This window comes from Leptonychotes weddellii, chromosome 3 (genome assembly GCF_054177405.1).
Source record: "Leptonychotes weddellii isolate Sample4059 chromosome 3, ASM5417740v2, whole genome shotgun sequence".
Classification (NCBI taxonomy): domain Eukaryota; kingdom Metazoa; phylum Chordata; class Mammalia; order Carnivora; family Phocidae; genus Leptonychotes; species Leptonychotes weddellii.
In genome coordinates this window covers 16,296,638-16,311,547 of record NC_138371.1, presented here as the reverse complement: position 1 = coordinate 16,311,547, position 14,910 = coordinate 16,296,638, and the positions used below count along the sequence as shown (strand labels likewise).

General features: G+C 60.6%; 1 protein-coding gene across 7 annotated transcripts in view; it reads left to right on the top strand.

The window, feature by feature from the left end:
* SPEG (striated muscle enriched protein kinase) overlaps positions 1 to 14,647 on the top strand; it is a 48,165-nt gene extending 33,518 nt beyond the window's left edge. For 6 of the 7 annotated variants that reach the window (XM_081813548.1, XM_081813546.1, XM_081813547.1 and 3 more), the window contains 19 exons: positions 782 to 839; positions 1,337 to 1,414; positions 1,521 to 1,699; positions 2,233 to 2,259; positions 2,952 to 3,104; positions 3,266 to 3,308; positions 4,340 to 4,408; positions 4,676 to 6,650; positions 6,958 to 7,089; positions 9,669 to 9,785; positions 9,931 to 10,098; positions 10,197 to 10,319; positions 10,476 to 10,643; positions 10,750 to 11,359; positions 11,805 to 12,044; positions 12,129 to 12,352; positions 13,178 to 13,253; positions 13,435 to 13,584; positions 13,924 to 14,647. In XM_081813548.1, coding sequence (XP_081669674.1) covers positions 782 to 839; positions 1,337 to 1,414; positions 1,521 to 1,699; positions 2,233 to 2,259; positions 2,952 to 3,104; positions 3,266 to 3,308; positions 4,340 to 4,408; positions 4,676 to 6,650; positions 6,958 to 7,089; positions 9,669 to 9,785; positions 9,931 to 10,098; positions 10,197 to 10,319; positions 10,476 to 10,643; positions 10,750 to 11,359; positions 11,805 to 12,044; positions 12,129 to 12,352; positions 13,178 to 13,253; positions 13,435 to 13,584; positions 13,924 to 14,116 — 4,783 coding nt within the window. In that variant the 3' untranslated portion in view covers positions 14,117 to 14,647. Of the gene's footprint in view, positions 1 to 781; positions 840 to 1,336; positions 1,415 to 1,520; positions 1,700 to 2,232; positions 2,260 to 2,951; positions 3,105 to 3,265; positions 3,309 to 4,339; positions 4,409 to 4,675; positions 6,651 to 6,957; positions 7,090 to 9,668; positions 9,786 to 9,930; positions 10,099 to 10,196; positions 10,320 to 10,475; positions 10,644 to 10,749; positions 11,360 to 11,804; positions 12,045 to 12,128; positions 12,353 to 13,177; positions 13,254 to 13,434; positions 13,585 to 13,923 lie in introns of those variants that run through there. The other variant, XM_081813551.1, reaches the window with a different exon arrangement.
* The last annotated feature ends 263 nt before the right edge of the window (positions 14,648 to 14,910 follow it).

Sequence of the window (14,910 nt, the reverse complement as noted above, 5' to 3'; positions counted from 1 at the left end):
CCCCTTTTATTATCCCCATTTTACAAATGATAAAACTGAGGTAGAGAGAGGTTAAGTAGCTCATCCAAGGTCACACCGCTAATAAAAGCTCATCCAAGGTCACACTGCACGAAATGCAGTACAGTGTATCCGAACATTCGAAGTGACCCCTTTTCAGATGAGCCTCAGCACTATTGTATTTGGGAGGCTGTTTTCACAAAGAATGGATTTTATCCTTTTATGATGGCTCTGGTTAAACAGAGGCACACTGTGCTAAGGATGCTGGGTGGTCAGCTTGTCCCTCCCGTTAGCAGGGTGACCGTATCCTTCATACCCGCCTCCCAGTCTGCACTGGGAGAACCCAGACCTCAGCAAAATGCCCTGCTGTTACCTGTCATGGGCTTCTGGGTCGTTCTCAAATAGAGGCAGGAAGGTCCATCCATGGTCAACAAAATTCTGCTCTAACTTGATCTTTTCAAATACCTAACAGGGTGGTTGAGAGGAGATGTCATCCCTATTTTATGCCTGAGGGAACCTAGGCTCAGAGAGGTTGAGTGATTTGCCTGAGATCCTGCAGCAAATGAGAGGTCAAGCAGGGTGGTCCTATCTGTGCACCCAGATGACGGCGGGGGTGTGGGGGGAAGGGTGGAGACACAGTTGGGAACTGGTATTAGATGTGTTTGAAGGGGAAGGAGAACTCTGCAGAGCTGGGATCTGACTTGAGCTCTGGGGGTGGAGGGCACTGCCCAGGGAGGGCCCAGAAGTTGGCACTGGTCACTCTTCTCCTTGATCTGGGACACAGATGCACAGAGGAGCTGCTGGAGCGAATGGCCAGGAAACCCACCGTGTGTGAGTCTGAGGTGAGGGCAGTGGGTGGTAGGGGTCGGGTTGGGCACTGGTGTTTACCCACCTGAGCTCTGAGAACTGAGGGGGGTGGGTCCTGGGCCTGCCATCTGTGCCAGGAATAGGCCAGGGGAAGTGGTGGCCCCTACTTCTGTTGTTTCCCGGTCTCCTCACATAAACATTCCCCAGACATTTCTCTCAGAAGGAGCCCCACCTAGACTCTATTCAGTCTCACTGCTGTCCTGCCATGTAGGGCTGTATAAACTGTGCACTGCACAGTTTGATTTATTATAATGTAAATGGTTCCCTCCTATAATTGTGCTGTGTGCAGCCTGTGCAGCTGTACTTGGAGGCCCTAGATCTCAGAAACCTCAAATCTGCGTTTCACCCGTCTCCACCAGCCATATGAAGGCCACTTCTCAGGCATGGCCTGACCTCTTGCCACTGCTCTGGCAGTGATCAAACATAATACCCTACCTTTTCCCCACGGACCTTGGGCCTCCCGTTTCCACAGATCCGGGCCTACATGCAGCAAGTGCTAGAGGGAATATGCTACCTGCACCAGAACCATGTGCTGCACTTGGATGTCAAGGTGAGGTGCAGGTGGGGATGGGGAGCTGGCGGCCCCTGTGGGAGGCAGGCAGGGGGCCATCCTCCCCCCTTCACTCAGCTCCCCTGCGTTCCCTTGCGTTCTGCAGCCTGAGAACCTGTTGGTATGGGATGGTGCAGAGGGTGAAGAGCAGGTGAGGATCTGTGACTTTGGGAATGCCCAGGAGCTGACTCCGGGAGAACCCCAGTACTGCCAATATGGCACACCTGAGTTCGTGGCCCCCGAGATCGTCAATCAGACCCCTGTGTCTGGAGTCACCGACATCTGGTAATAATGCTGGCACACCGGGCTGCCAGGGTGGACCGGGCCAGCTTCTCTCAGTGCCATGCTGGGTGGGGACTTGCTCACTGGCAGAGAGGACCTTCACCAAGTCCAGCTTCCTTCTCTGGCAGTCGGTCCGTGGCATAGCTCACGGGGATCTCTTGCCCATGTTACTACCTGCCCCTCATCAGAATTGACCCAGTCACTCAAGGCCTTAGCCCTGTCCAGCCTTGGCTCCTGATCTCCCCTAGGTGTGGGGCCTTCTCCTCTGTAGCCACCTTACCTTCCCGCAGTGAGGCACGCACGGCCCCTTGGTTCCCAGACTCCTGTGGGCTTCCTGGGCTGGCCCTGCCATGACCCTTGACTCCTCCAGGGACCTCAGGACCTCTTGGTTGAGAGTCCTCCCGGAGGAGGCAGCCTTGTGCCCATCTGTCCCCATGAGGCCACTCCTCACTAGATTAATGGTCGTAGAAAACTGTTCCCTTCTGGTGCGTGGTGGGCTGTCCACTTACCCATCTATTACTCTCCTTTCCTCACAGGCCTGTGGGCGTTGTTGCCTTCCTCTGGTAAGGACCCCTCTGCACTCAGGACCCCAGTTTCCAATGATCTCCTAGCAGGCCGACCCCTAACATTTGCAGAGCCTGGGACGGGAGAGCAGTCTGGGGACTGCAGCCCACCCCTTCTCTTCCACACCCCTGCTCCTTCCTGCACTGCAAGGGGCCTCATGCATGAATGGGGGGGATGCCCTAGCCTGCGAGTCTAAGCTCTCTCTACCGCCATGCTCGTCTGTAAGGGGCAGGCATGCTGGCAGCCTGCTTGGGAGGCTGGACAGAGAGAGGCCAGCACCGGCTTAGTGCCATCTAGGCAGGGGACTGGGAGGCCCTGAGTGGTCAGAACAGGCACTAGAAGGGGGAGGCTCAGGCTCAGGGTGGCATATCCGCTAGGCACAGACTCCTCACCTCAGGAACAGGCCATGACTAGAGGGGAAGAAACAGGTCCTCTAAAGCATGGGCCCAGGGCAGGGAGCTGGGTGTCCAGTTCTCAAGACAGTACTGCCTGCTCACCTATTGGGGGGTGGGGGCGGGCAGGACAGGTAAGAGTCTGAAAGACTACCCTCTGCTCAGACTCACCCAGCCTCTGCCTTCCCCATAGCCCCGGGGGCCTCCACCTGTCCCCAGCCCCTGGCATCCCTCAGTAGCCTCTGCCTCAGCGCTAGGGTCCTGCCCACCTCCCATGCCAGCCCCCTCTTCCTCTGCAGTCTGACGGGAATCTCCCCGTTTGTTGGGGAAAACGATCGGACAACATTGATGAACATTCGAAACTACAACGTGGCCTTCGAGGAGACCACATTTCTGAGCCTGAGCAGGGAGGCCCGGGGCTTCCTTATCAAAGTGCTGGTGCAGGACCGGCTGTGAGTACTGGGCCCTGAGGAGCCCCCTGAGGGCAGAGTCCCCTCATGCCAGCCCCCACCCCTGCCCCAGCCTCTGCCCTTAGACATTCAGTCTCCCAACTCCTTGCTGGCCCTGTGTTCCCATTTATAGGCTGGCACACTGAATCCTCATTCCTTTACAGGAGGCCAACTGCAGAGGAGACCCTAGAACATCCTTGGTTCAAAGTGAGTCTAGTCTTGCAAGGTAGTGGTACAAGAGGTGGGAGGAGAGGGAACATTGTTAACAGCTCCATTTATTGAGTGCCTACTGTGTGCAGTAGTCACGATAGGCAGTTTATATACACGCGGTCAGTTAGCCTCACAAGAGCTCCGTGAAGGAAGACATATATTACTCCTATTTTGCTAATAAGGAAACTGAGGCTCAAGCTGGGGTATCATGGACTCCAAGGCACAGGTCTGGGCACCCCCCCATCCTGGGGGGATCCTCATCAGGCTTTTACCTGCCTCTCGAGACCAGCCCCGGTCCTCCTCACTCCTGTGCATCCACCTCTGTCTTGCACTATGGTTGGTGGGTGGCCTGGCTGCCTTGGCCTCTTGGTTTTGAGCTCTGTGAGGCCAGAACTCTCACTCATTCATCTTCAAACTCCAGCAGTGCAGGGGACAATGCCAGGCAGAGGGGTGAGGTCCAGCAAATGACCCAGAAAGAGTGACTGAATAAACCATCCATTGAGTGTTGTGCTGGGTCAACTGAAGGTTGAGGTCATCTGTCTTTTGGAGTATGGGCCTGGGCTCTCGGATCATAAATGAGCTCTGAAAAGGGCAGCCTGGGTGGGTGGCTGAGGGAAGCATCCATGTCGGTCTGGCCCACCAAAGCTCCAGATGTCGGGACGCTGGCTCGCCATGGGGACAGATGGTGAGCTGGGGAGCAGAGCCCAGGCCAGGGGCCTAAGCACATGCTCCCGAAGGCAGCCAATGTACCCAGACGGGGCCTTGAGCCCTGGTGTAAGCCCCAAAGCCCACCCCGAGAGCCACTGATGTTCTGCCTCTCCGCGTAGGCTCAGGGATTTTGTCCATACACAGGCACCTTGGCTGTGGGAGTTGTGACAGATCTGAGGGGGAGGGGACCCCCAGGAGCCCAGACTCCATGCTGCTCAGTCCACTGTCCCCTCCTGTGGACTTTGTCTCTCCACTGCCAAACTTTGAGGGTCTAGGTTGACAGAGGACTCTTCCTCAGGCCCTCTTTCCTGGGTTTGCAGACACAGGCAAAGGGCGCAGAGGTGAGCACGGATCACCTAAAGCTGTTCCTTTCCCGGCGGAGGTGGCAGGTGAGTCTGCCCGGGCCCTCCCTCCATGCCTCCCACCTTCTCACTCTGCAGTTTTTCTCTCTAACCCTGCCGTTTTTCTATCATGTACCCTCGCTTTCTGCTCATCTATCTTCATCCACTTTCTATTCTCTCAGCCCCCAGCTTCACTCCTGTTCCCTGACCCTCTGCCTACCCTGGGTCTTCTCCATGGGGGCTGAGGTGGGCTTGCATGGGTCAGTTTGGCCCCAGGGGTCCCTCTCAGGTCTGACTCCAGTACCCTGTCTCCAGCGCTCCCAGATCAGCTACAAGTGCCACCTGGTGCTGCGCCCCATCCCTGAGCTGCTGCGGGCACCCCCAGAGCGGGTGTGGGTAGCCATACCCAGAAGACCACCCCCCAGCGGGGGGCTCTCATCCTCCTCTGACTCTGAAGAGGAAGAGCTAGAGGAGCTGCCCTCAGTGCCCCGACCACTGCAGCCCGAGTTCTCGGGCTCCCGGGTGTCCCTCACCGACATTCCCACTGAAGATGAGGCCCTGGGGACCCCAGAGGTTGGGGCTGCCACCCCCATGGACTGGCAGGAGCAGGGAAGGGCCCCCTCTCAGGACCAGGAGGCCCCCAGCCCTCAGGCCCTCCCCTCCCCAGGCTGGGAGCCCCAAGCTGGGTCCAGCCCCCAGCGGAGAGAGCTCCGGAGGGGCAGCTCTGCTGAGAGCGCCCTGCCCCGGGCCGGGCCAAGGGAGCCGGGCCGGGGCCTGCACAAGGCAGCCTCCGTGGAGCTGCCGCAGCGCCGAAGCCCCAGCCCGGGGGCCACCCGCCTGACCCGGGGAGGCCTGGGTGAGGGCGAGTATGCCCAGAGGCTGCAGGCCCTGCGCCAACGGCTGTTGCGGGGAGGTCCTGAGGATGGTAAGGTCAGTGGCCTCAGGGGCCCCCTGTTAGAGAGCTTGGGGGGCCGCGCCCGGGATCCCCGGCTGGCCCGGGCTGCGTCCAGCGAGGCAGCACCTCACCACCAGCCCCCACCCGAGACACGGGGCCTGCAGAAGAGTAGCAGCTTCTCGCAGGGTGAGGCGGAGCCCCGGGGCCGGCACCGCCGTGCTGGGGCGCCCCTCGAGATCCCTGTGGCCAGGCTTGGGGCCCGCAGGCTACAGGAGTCTCCCTCCTTGTCTGCCCTCAGCGAGGCCCAGCCACCCAGCCCTGTGAGGCCCAGTGCCTCCAAACCCAGTGTCCCCAAGTCTTTGGAACCTCCGGCCGCCACACCCAGTGATGCCCCACAGCCCTTGGCACCCCAACCTGCCCAAGACAAGGCCCCAAAGTCCACGCTAGAGCCAGTCCCAGCCCCCAAGCCTACACAGCCCGCCCTGGCTCCGCAAACCCCAGCGCCCCCCACCACACCCTATGCCCATATCATGCAGTCGCTCCAGCTGTCAGGCCACACGCAAGGCCCCCTGCACGGCCCCGGGGCACCTCCCTCCGAGCCCAGACCCCACCCGGCGGTGTTTGCCCGGGTGGCCTCCCCACCTCCAGGAGCCTCAGAGAAGCGCGCGCCTACAGCTGGGGCGCACCCCGTGCTAGCCGAGAAAGCTCGGGTCCCCACAGTGCCCCGCCGGCCAGGTAGCAGTCTCAGCAGCAGCATCGAGAACCTGGAGTCAGAGGCCGTGTTCGAGGCCAAGTTCAAGCGCAGCCGTGAGTCGCCCCTGTCGCGGGGGCTGCGACTGCTGAGCCGCTCGCGCTCAGAGGAGCGCGGCCCCTTCCGCGGGGCCCAGGAGGAGGACGGCATGTACCGGCCCAGCCCAGCGGGGACGCCCCTGGAGCTGGTCCGACGGCCCGAGCGCTCCCGCTCCGTGCAGGACCTCAGGGCGGTCGGGGAGCCGGGCCTCGTCCGCCGCCTCTCGCTGTCGCTGTCCCAGCGTCTGCGGCGGACCCCGCCGGCGCAGCGCCACCCGGCCTGGGAGGCCCGCGCGGGGGACGGGGAGAGCTCGGAGGGCGGCAGCTCGGCGCGGGGCTCCCCGGTGCTGGCGGTGCGCCGGCGGCTGAGCTCCACTCTGGAGCGGCTGTCCAGCCGGCTGCAGCGCAGCGGCAGCAGCGAGGAGTCGGGGGGCGCGTCGGGCCGCAGCACGCCGCTGTTCGGACGGCTGCGCAGGGCCACGTCGGAGGGCGAGAGTCTGCGGCGCCTCGGCCTCCCGCACAACCAGCTGGCGGCCCAGGCCGGCGCCAGCACTCCCTCCGCAGAGTCCCTGGGCTCCGAGGCCAGCGCCACGTCCGGCTCCTCAGGTGAGGGAGCGGGGCGGTCCGAGGGGCGTGGCAGGTGAATGTGTGAACACGAGTGGCCGGGGTGAGGGTGCGGAGCGGGGATGACCGGTGCAGAGCGCTGAGGAGCGTGGGCGCGCTGGAGAGGGGCTCTGGGAGAAGGAGCTGGAGGCCCTGAGGATGGACTTGGCGGGGCTTGGGCGCGGGGAGGCTGAGGGGCAGAGGCCAGTGGGGCGGGGGTGCGGGGGGGGGGGGCTACAAGTTCTTGGCTTCTCTGGGCCGCCGGCCGCAGGGAGGGTGGGCAAGTGCTTATGGGTCTGGGTCTTCACAGCTCCTGGGGAAAGCCGAAGCCGGCGGCGCTGGGGCCTCTCTCGGCTGCGAAAGGACAAGGGGTTATCACAGCCAAACCTTTCTGCCAGTGCCCAGGAGGATTTGGGTCACCAGTATGTGCGCAGTGAGTCAGGTAATAGAGGCCAGCTGGGTGAGTAGACCCCTCCCCGCCCCAGGGGCAGTCACAGCTGGGAGTAGTCGAAGGGACCTGGAATCAGGAAAACAACAATAATAATCGCATTAACTAATTCCACTAACTGGTGATGCTGAGTGTCCTAGTAAGCGTGTTACAAGCGCCGCCTCATCGAACCCTCACACGTTGTTTGGGAACTATTCTTACCACTGTCCCTATGTCACCCATGAGGAAGTAGGCTTAGCCATGCTAAGGAGCTCATCCAAGTCACAGAGCTGGTATAGTACGTGGAGGGGGTCAGAGAGCTGGGCTGTGTGGGTCTCTGCAGCCAGACCCTAGAGGTGGCTTTGGGACACCTGCCTTTCTTTGGCTAGCCTCCTCCCTCCTGAGAGACCCTGAAAGGTCTCTGTAACTGTGCATAGTTCTGAAGGACCAGGCTAGGGTTCCCCTGCCCCCACAGCTCCCCTCCACATGTATGTATGCTGGAATGGGCACCCAAAGACACTCTTTGCCTCCCAGCCCAGAGGCCCACAATCTGGACCGTGCCCCCAATCCTGCATTCCTCCATAGCCCTGAATACCCTTGCTCTCCTTCCCCCTCCTCCCTGCTGCTACAGAAGGTGCTGTGTGGGGGAGAAGTGGGTAGGGGGGACAGGGACTTGGGATATGCCCTGCTCTGTTTCTCTGCCCCAGTGTGCAGGGAGAGAGGTATTCTCCACCTGGGGCCACCCCAGTCCCCCACCTGAAAAGGGATCATTACTCAGGGAGCACAGGCAAAGGCTTCAGGGGGCCAGGTGTCTCAGACCAGCATGCGAGAGGAGCAGGCCGTCCAAGCCAGGCTGTGTGCAGGATTTTTATCAGCCACCAGTTCCGTTCTTCCCCAGTTTCCTAATAAAACTCACCAGCACTGTTCCCGCTGTGCCTCAGCTGGGTTTGGGGTGATCGTGTCCAGCAGGGGCTGTAGCGAGGGAAGAGGAGGGGAGGAGGCCAGCCTGTGGGGGCAGGGGTGGAACAGGCGAGGAAAGACAGAGAGAGAAGCCAGCACCGAGGCCTGGGGACAGCTGATTCCTTCCCACTGGGGCTTCTCTCCCAGCCCCATTTTGCTTGTGCAGCTGATTTCCTGCCGAGGCAGTGTCCCCTTACCTCATCCTCTCCCCCCTCCCTGCAGGAAGAAGGCTGTCCCTGTCCACTTTACCAACTAGGGCTGGTCTCTGGGGGAATGGGGGAGGGACTGGCAGGGCTGAACTGGGGTCACCTTTCACCTCTCCTCCTGGCCCCCCTCTCTCTCCCCCCTACCCAGTACCCTCACTTGGTCTGGAGGTGGCCACGGATGAAACTATATTTACTTTGCGTCGTTGGAGCCTCGGTGTGGGACCCCTCCTTGGGGAACACTGGAGTATAGCGTGAAACTGGGGGCGTCACGCTGGCTCTCCTGATACTCACTCTAACTGAGCATTCCTCCCCTGCCCAGCTTATCCCCACCTCCACTCCCTCCCAGTTCCTCAGACAGGCAGTAGCTGGGGCTCCCAGGCGTATGGACCCCTCAGCTCTCTCTGCCCCTTACCCCACCCCCCAGTGGCTTGGTCCAGATTGGGATTTTTCTAAAGAGACTTCCCAGGGAGCAGGAAGGCAAATCCTCGTAACACCAAGGAGCCACAGGGGGGCGCTGCAGTGGAGGGAAGACCTTGGCCCGTCCACAGCCCAGCCATGGGCGCATTCACCTGCTGGCTGGGAATCCAGCTTTGCTGAAAGAGCCTCTTTCTCTGGGGGGTCTGTCCCTAGCTCCTCACCTGGGCACATCAACGATAAAAGCTAACACTTATGAGCACTTGTCGTATGTTAGACACATGCTCAGCCCTTCACATGCCTCTCAATCCTCACGGCAAGCCTAGGAGCTTCGTGTTACCGTTTTCCTCAATTCACAGACAAAACATGGTCCAGGGTCACTCAGGTACTGTCTCTTGTCCCTGCAGAAGCTCTCACTACTTAGCTGACCTGAAGGAGTATGTATGAGGTCTAAGACCGTGTCCCCAGACCCCAGGTGGGACGAGGGGTCGGGGAGGCTGACACACTTCGGAGCTGTGCCCTGAATTTGCCTTGACTTTAGATCTTTGGAGACTACACATTTTGATTGAACGTGATGTTCAATCCCAGGAGTCTCAGCGCAGGTCACTGGCTCCTGTCACTTGCTCTGTGGTGCTTCAGAGGGAGTGGGTATCGCAGAATTTTAATCAGCATAGTGCTTCCATATTTGTTTTTATTTTACTTAACCAGTGTTTATAGAACACTTCCTTAGTGCCAGGCCCCGCTCCGAGTGGTTTACAAACGGAGCTCCCAAGCATCTTCCATAGTCAACTAAAGGAAAAGATAGTTCTACACCCCGGGAAAGTGATACTCACCCCAAAGAATATTCTCGAAGGCCTGGCGTGGGGTTCTCCTTCCTACATCTGACTGGGAAGAGACAACCTTTCCCTCTGCTCCCTGCTGGCAGCAAGAGCTCTCCCACACAGCCCCCCGTCCCTCCACAGCCCACGAGCCGGGGTTCCCGTTGACCCATGGCTACCTCTGTCCTCCCTCCAGATTTCCCCCCAGTCTTCCACATCAAACTCAAGGACCAGGTGCTGCTGGAGGGAGAGGCAGCCACCCTGCTCTGCCTGCCGGCGGCCTGCCCTACACCCCACATCTCCTGGATGAAAGGTAAGAACACTTCTCTCTCAGAGCGGGGGTAGGCAAGTGGCCCCAAGGCCAGGGGATGCTCAGGGGAGGGGGCAACGTGGGGGGGCCTGGAGGATCACGTATGCTGTCTCACTCAGCAGCCCCCTGTGCTCCTCCCGGCCCCTAGACAAGCAGTCCCTGCAATCAGAGCCGTCGGTGATCATCGTGTCCTGCAAAGATGGACGGCAGCTGCTGAGCATCCCCCGGGCGGGCAAGCGACATGCTGGGCTCTATGAGTGCTCAGCCACCAATGTCCTAGGCAGCATCACCAGCTCCTGTACCGTGGCTGTGGCCCGTGAGCCTGGGGCAGGGACTCAGGGGGGCAGTGATGGCCCATGGTGGGGTAGGGCTTGAAGGGTCCTAAGCTCACTGGGGCGCCCCTCCTCTTGCCAGGCATCCCAGGAAAGTTAGCTCCTCCTGAGGTGCCCCAGACCTACCAGGACACGGCGTTGGTGCTCTGGAAGCCAGGAGACAGCCGGGCACCTTGCACGTACACGCTTGAGCGGCGGGTGGATGGTGAGGGACAGGGCGGGCTGGGGGGTGGGAGGGAGCAGAAGGCGGAAGGCGCACAAGCCCAGGAGACGATCGGCCTCCCTGGGCTCCTCACAGATAGCCCTGGGAGCTTGGGCCACCCCTTGTGTGGCCACAGCCCCTCCCCCATGCTGCCCACAGGGGAGTCTATCTGGCACCCTGTGAGCTCAGGCATCCCCGACTGTTACTACAATGTGGCCCACCTGCCAGTCGGCGTGCCCGTGAGATTCCGTGTGGCCTGCGCCAACCGTGCTGGGCAAGGGCCTTTCAGCAACCCTTCTGAGAAGGTCATCGTCAGGGGCATGCAAGGTCAGTGGGACGAGGTAGGGGGGTGGCTAGAGAACAGAGGAACCCCTGGGCACCCTGGTTTTGCCCCCGGGGCATCAGAGTGATGATTTTCTCTGTCTTCACTTAGATTCCTCAGTTCTGCAATCTGCTGCTCACCAGGACGCCCCTGTTACCTCAGGGCCAGCCAGGGCCCCGCCTCCTCACTCTCCTACCTCACTGGCCCCCACCCCAGCTCCTGCTCCCGCTCCCCCAGCCCCTCAGCCAGTCGCTCTCAGCCCTTCATCTCCCCCAGCGCCCCCCAGCCAGGCCTTGTCCTCACTCAAGGCTGTGGGTCCACCGCCCCAAACCCCCCCACGAAAGCACAGGGGCCTGCAGCCTGCCCAGCAAGCAGAGCCCACCCCACCCAGTGCCCAGGCCACCCCCAGTGAGCCCAAGTCTTCCGTCCCTGACACTGGGACCCCAACCCCAGCCTCCACCCCTCAAGGGGTGAACCCAGCGTCTTCCTCTACCCCCCTGTATATGGTGACCTCCTTTGTGTCTGCACCCCCGGCCCCAGAACCCCCAGCCCCCGAGCCTCCTCCTGAGCCCACCAAGGTGACCGTACGAAGCCTCAGCCCGCCCAAGGAGGTGCTCAGCTCCCCTGTGGGTGGTCCCCCCAGCTCTCCTGGGCCGAAGGGCACCACTCTTCGGCAGGGGCCCCCACAGAAACCCTACACCTTCCTGGAGGAGAAGGCCAGGTAAGTGGGTCCAGGAGCGGAAGGCGGACCGAGGGGGGAGTGAGCGGGATGCAGGGAACACAGAGATGCGGAGAGAACACCAGACTGCCCTGGACAGGGTTGGGGAGGGGCTGAGATCTGGTGCCTGCACTACTGAGTTCAAATCTCTTCTGCCAGCACTGTGCTAAGCTCTTTAACCATATGATGTCATTTACTCTTCACAATTCAGAGAGAGAGAGAGAGAGATGGCACTATTATCATCACCCGTTTCACGGACGGGAAAACCAAGGTTGGAAAGGTTATGGGATTTGCCTGAGGTACAGAGCCAGTGAGGGGCAGAGCTGAGACTCCAACCCAGGTTCCTAGGATTGGACTTCAGAGGCCACACTAAGAATCACTGCATACTTGCTCCCTGGGGTCCCCGTTTCCCCAGCTCCTTTCCTCTGAGCACGTGGTGTCCACATAGGGGCCGCTTCGGGGTGGTGCGAGCATGCCGGGAGAATGCCACCGGGCGGACGTTCGTGGCTAAGATCGTGCCCTACGCGGCCGAGGGCAAGCGGAGCGTCCTGCAGGAGTATGAGGTGCTGCGGACGCTGCACCACGAGCGGCTCATGGCGCTGCACGAGGCCTACATCACCCCGCGCTATCTCGTGCTCATCGCCGAGAGCTGCGGGAACCGCGAGCTCCTCTGTGGGCTCAGCGACCGGTAAGCGGGGGAACTGGGAGCGAGGGTGGGGCGGGCTGAGCTGGGATGTCACCTGCTTCGCCTGGGCCCGCCCCCTCCCCCCAGTTTCCGGTACTCAGAGGACGACGTGGCCACCTACGTGGTGCAGCTGCTGCAAGGCCTGGACTACCTCCACGGCCGCCACGTGCTGCACCTGGACATCAAGCCTGACAACCTGCTGCTGGCTCCCGACAACGCCCTGAAGATTGTGGACTTCGGCAGCGCCCAGCCCTACAACCCCCAGGCCTTGCGACCCCTTGGCCACCGCACGGGCACGCTGGAGTTCATGGGTGAGGGCGCCGTGGCGGCCTGGGTCGGGCCTTGGGCTACTCGCGGAGGGGGCAGCGGTTCACTCCCCTCCGCTCACTTACGTGCCGTTTAGTGAGCGCTTGCTGTATGCAAGCAGTGAACTCAGTCCTTTCTGTGCTTTTTTTTTTTTTTTTACCCCAATTTATCCTCACAGTAGCCCCGGAGATTGGCATAACGTTATCCCCATTTTACAGACAAAATAGAGGTGCAGTGAGGCTAAGTATTTGTCCAATATCAGTTATGAATGCTAGAGCCAGGATTTGATAAAACTGGACAGAGAATCCATTACTAGTATATATACTTAAGGTAAACCGGCTACCATTTAGCTACCTACTAAATACTCGATGTTCATTAGCTCTATTCCTCGGAGTTATTCTACAAGCCACACTTTACAGATGAGGAAATGGGAGAGCCAGAAGGGCTTAGTACTTGCCAGCATGCCATAGCTAGAAGGGACAGGCCCGGGATTGGAGCCAGCCAGACTGATTTCCACGGCTCCTAACCCCGGCGTTGGCCATGTTCTCTGTGAATGGGCACTCTACCTCAGAGCTGATCTGGGGGAGCTAGTGACCCTGGTTCCCAGTTACTCTGCAGTCCTGGGGACCCCACCATTCAGTACCTGGGCTGATTCCTCAGGTGGCCCACGTCTCCCCTGGGGGCCACCCCCACTCCCCTCCTGCCTGCTGGATCCATGGTCTTGTGACCTGGGCCTCGTCCTGCTCCTCAAGCCCCCAGGGGCCTCCCTTGTCTCTCCTGCTCCCCTGCCATCAGGAAGCTGGTTCAGCTTGGCCTCTATTTCCTGTCAGCTCCCGAGATGGTGAAGGGAGAACCCATCGGCTCTGCCACAGACATCTGGGGAGTGGGCGTGCTCACTTACATCATGTGAGTGCCCCTGGGACGCACCTTCCGCCTATACCCTCTCCCCCTCACAGACTCCCCAACACACATGTGCATGTGCCCAGCCCAGAGCACTGAGCCCCTCTGAACCCCCACACTAATGTCCCCCTGGGGCTGTGAGTGGACCTTCTGTCCACATGTGTCAACTGAATTGTCTCCACAACAGGCTCAGTGGACACTCCCCGTTCTATGAGCCAGACCCCCAGGAAACAGAGGCTCGGATTGTGGGGGGCCGCTTTGATGCCTTCCAGCTATACCCCAACACCTCCCAAAGCGCCACACTCTTCTTGCGAAAGGTCCTCTCAGTACATCCCTGGTGAGTAGCCGCACACTTGCCAAGCCTCCAGCATTACCCACCCCCCGCCTCAGACTGCCCTGGCCAAGCCTGGAGCCTGAAGATCCCCCCAGTTTCTCCCCGGCCACCGCTAATACACTGCTACCACTACTACTACCCCTAAGTGGTTGTTCTACGCGCCACTGATGCTTCTAAGCCCCGTGAGGTAGGCAGAATCACCTTCCCCATGCCAGAGATGGGGAAACTGAGCCCCAGAGTTGGCCAAGATCCCTCGCCTAGGGCCGGGAATCCAGGACAGGGACTTGGGTCTGTGGGAGGCCCGAGCCTTGCAGGCTCACGGTCCCTGGCTGGGCCTGGCAGGAGCCGGCCCTCCCTGCAGGACTGCTTGGCCCACCCGTGGCTGCAGGACGCCTACCTGATGAAGCTGCGCCGCCAGACGCTCACCTTCACCACCAACCGGCTCAAGGAGTTTCTGGGTGAGCAGCGGCGCCGCCGGGCCGAGGCTGCCACCCGCCACAAGGTGCTGCTCCGCTCCTACCCAGGCAGCCCCTAGTGGCTCGGACTGCAGCCCGGCCTCGGGCTTCAACTTGGGGTTCCGCTGAGGCTGCGGGACATTCCAGGGCCCATCCTGAGCCGGGTGGGCCCGGGGCTTCGGACACCACCAGCAGCAACATCCAGCCGGGCTATTACCTCATGGACCTGCAGGGACAGAGCCACCCGCCCCCTGCCCCCTGGGCTCTGCTGATGCCACCCCGGCCAGAGCCAGATGGGGAGACCCATGGGCCAGGCTGGGTGGGGGTGGGGGCGCGGGAGCAGAGAAGCAAAAAAAGGGGCAAGAAGGGAATAGGTAAGAGATAAGGAGAAGAAGCCAAGGGATAGGGTGAGGAGACTGGAGGAAGGTTCTGGGGGAGAACCGACTGAGAAAGGTGTGAATAGCTGGAGAGGAGGAAGAGGAAGGAGCCCAGGGTATCAGGGTCGTGGGCTGGGAGTGAGTGTTGGTGAAGCAGGGACAGGACATGGAGACAGTGCTAGGGAGCCGGAACCAGCATGTGAAGGAGGGCAGCGAGGTGGGGGAGGGAGAGGAGAGGACTCGGGTGGGGTGGAGTGGGGTGGGGTAGCTGCCAACATCCCCGGAAGGAGAACCTAGAGGGCTGGGGGCTGGGGGCAGTGATTACTGGAACCAGCGCTCTCCTGTCCTCCTCCTGTCCCAATGGAGGCAGCTCTGAGCACTCTGTGCTGGCCCCAGGATGTCCCCACCACCCCTCTGTGGCCTTCGTCCTTCTTCCCATTCATATTTATTTATTTATTGACTTTTATGAAATTTCCCTTCCATCCAATTCCTATTGC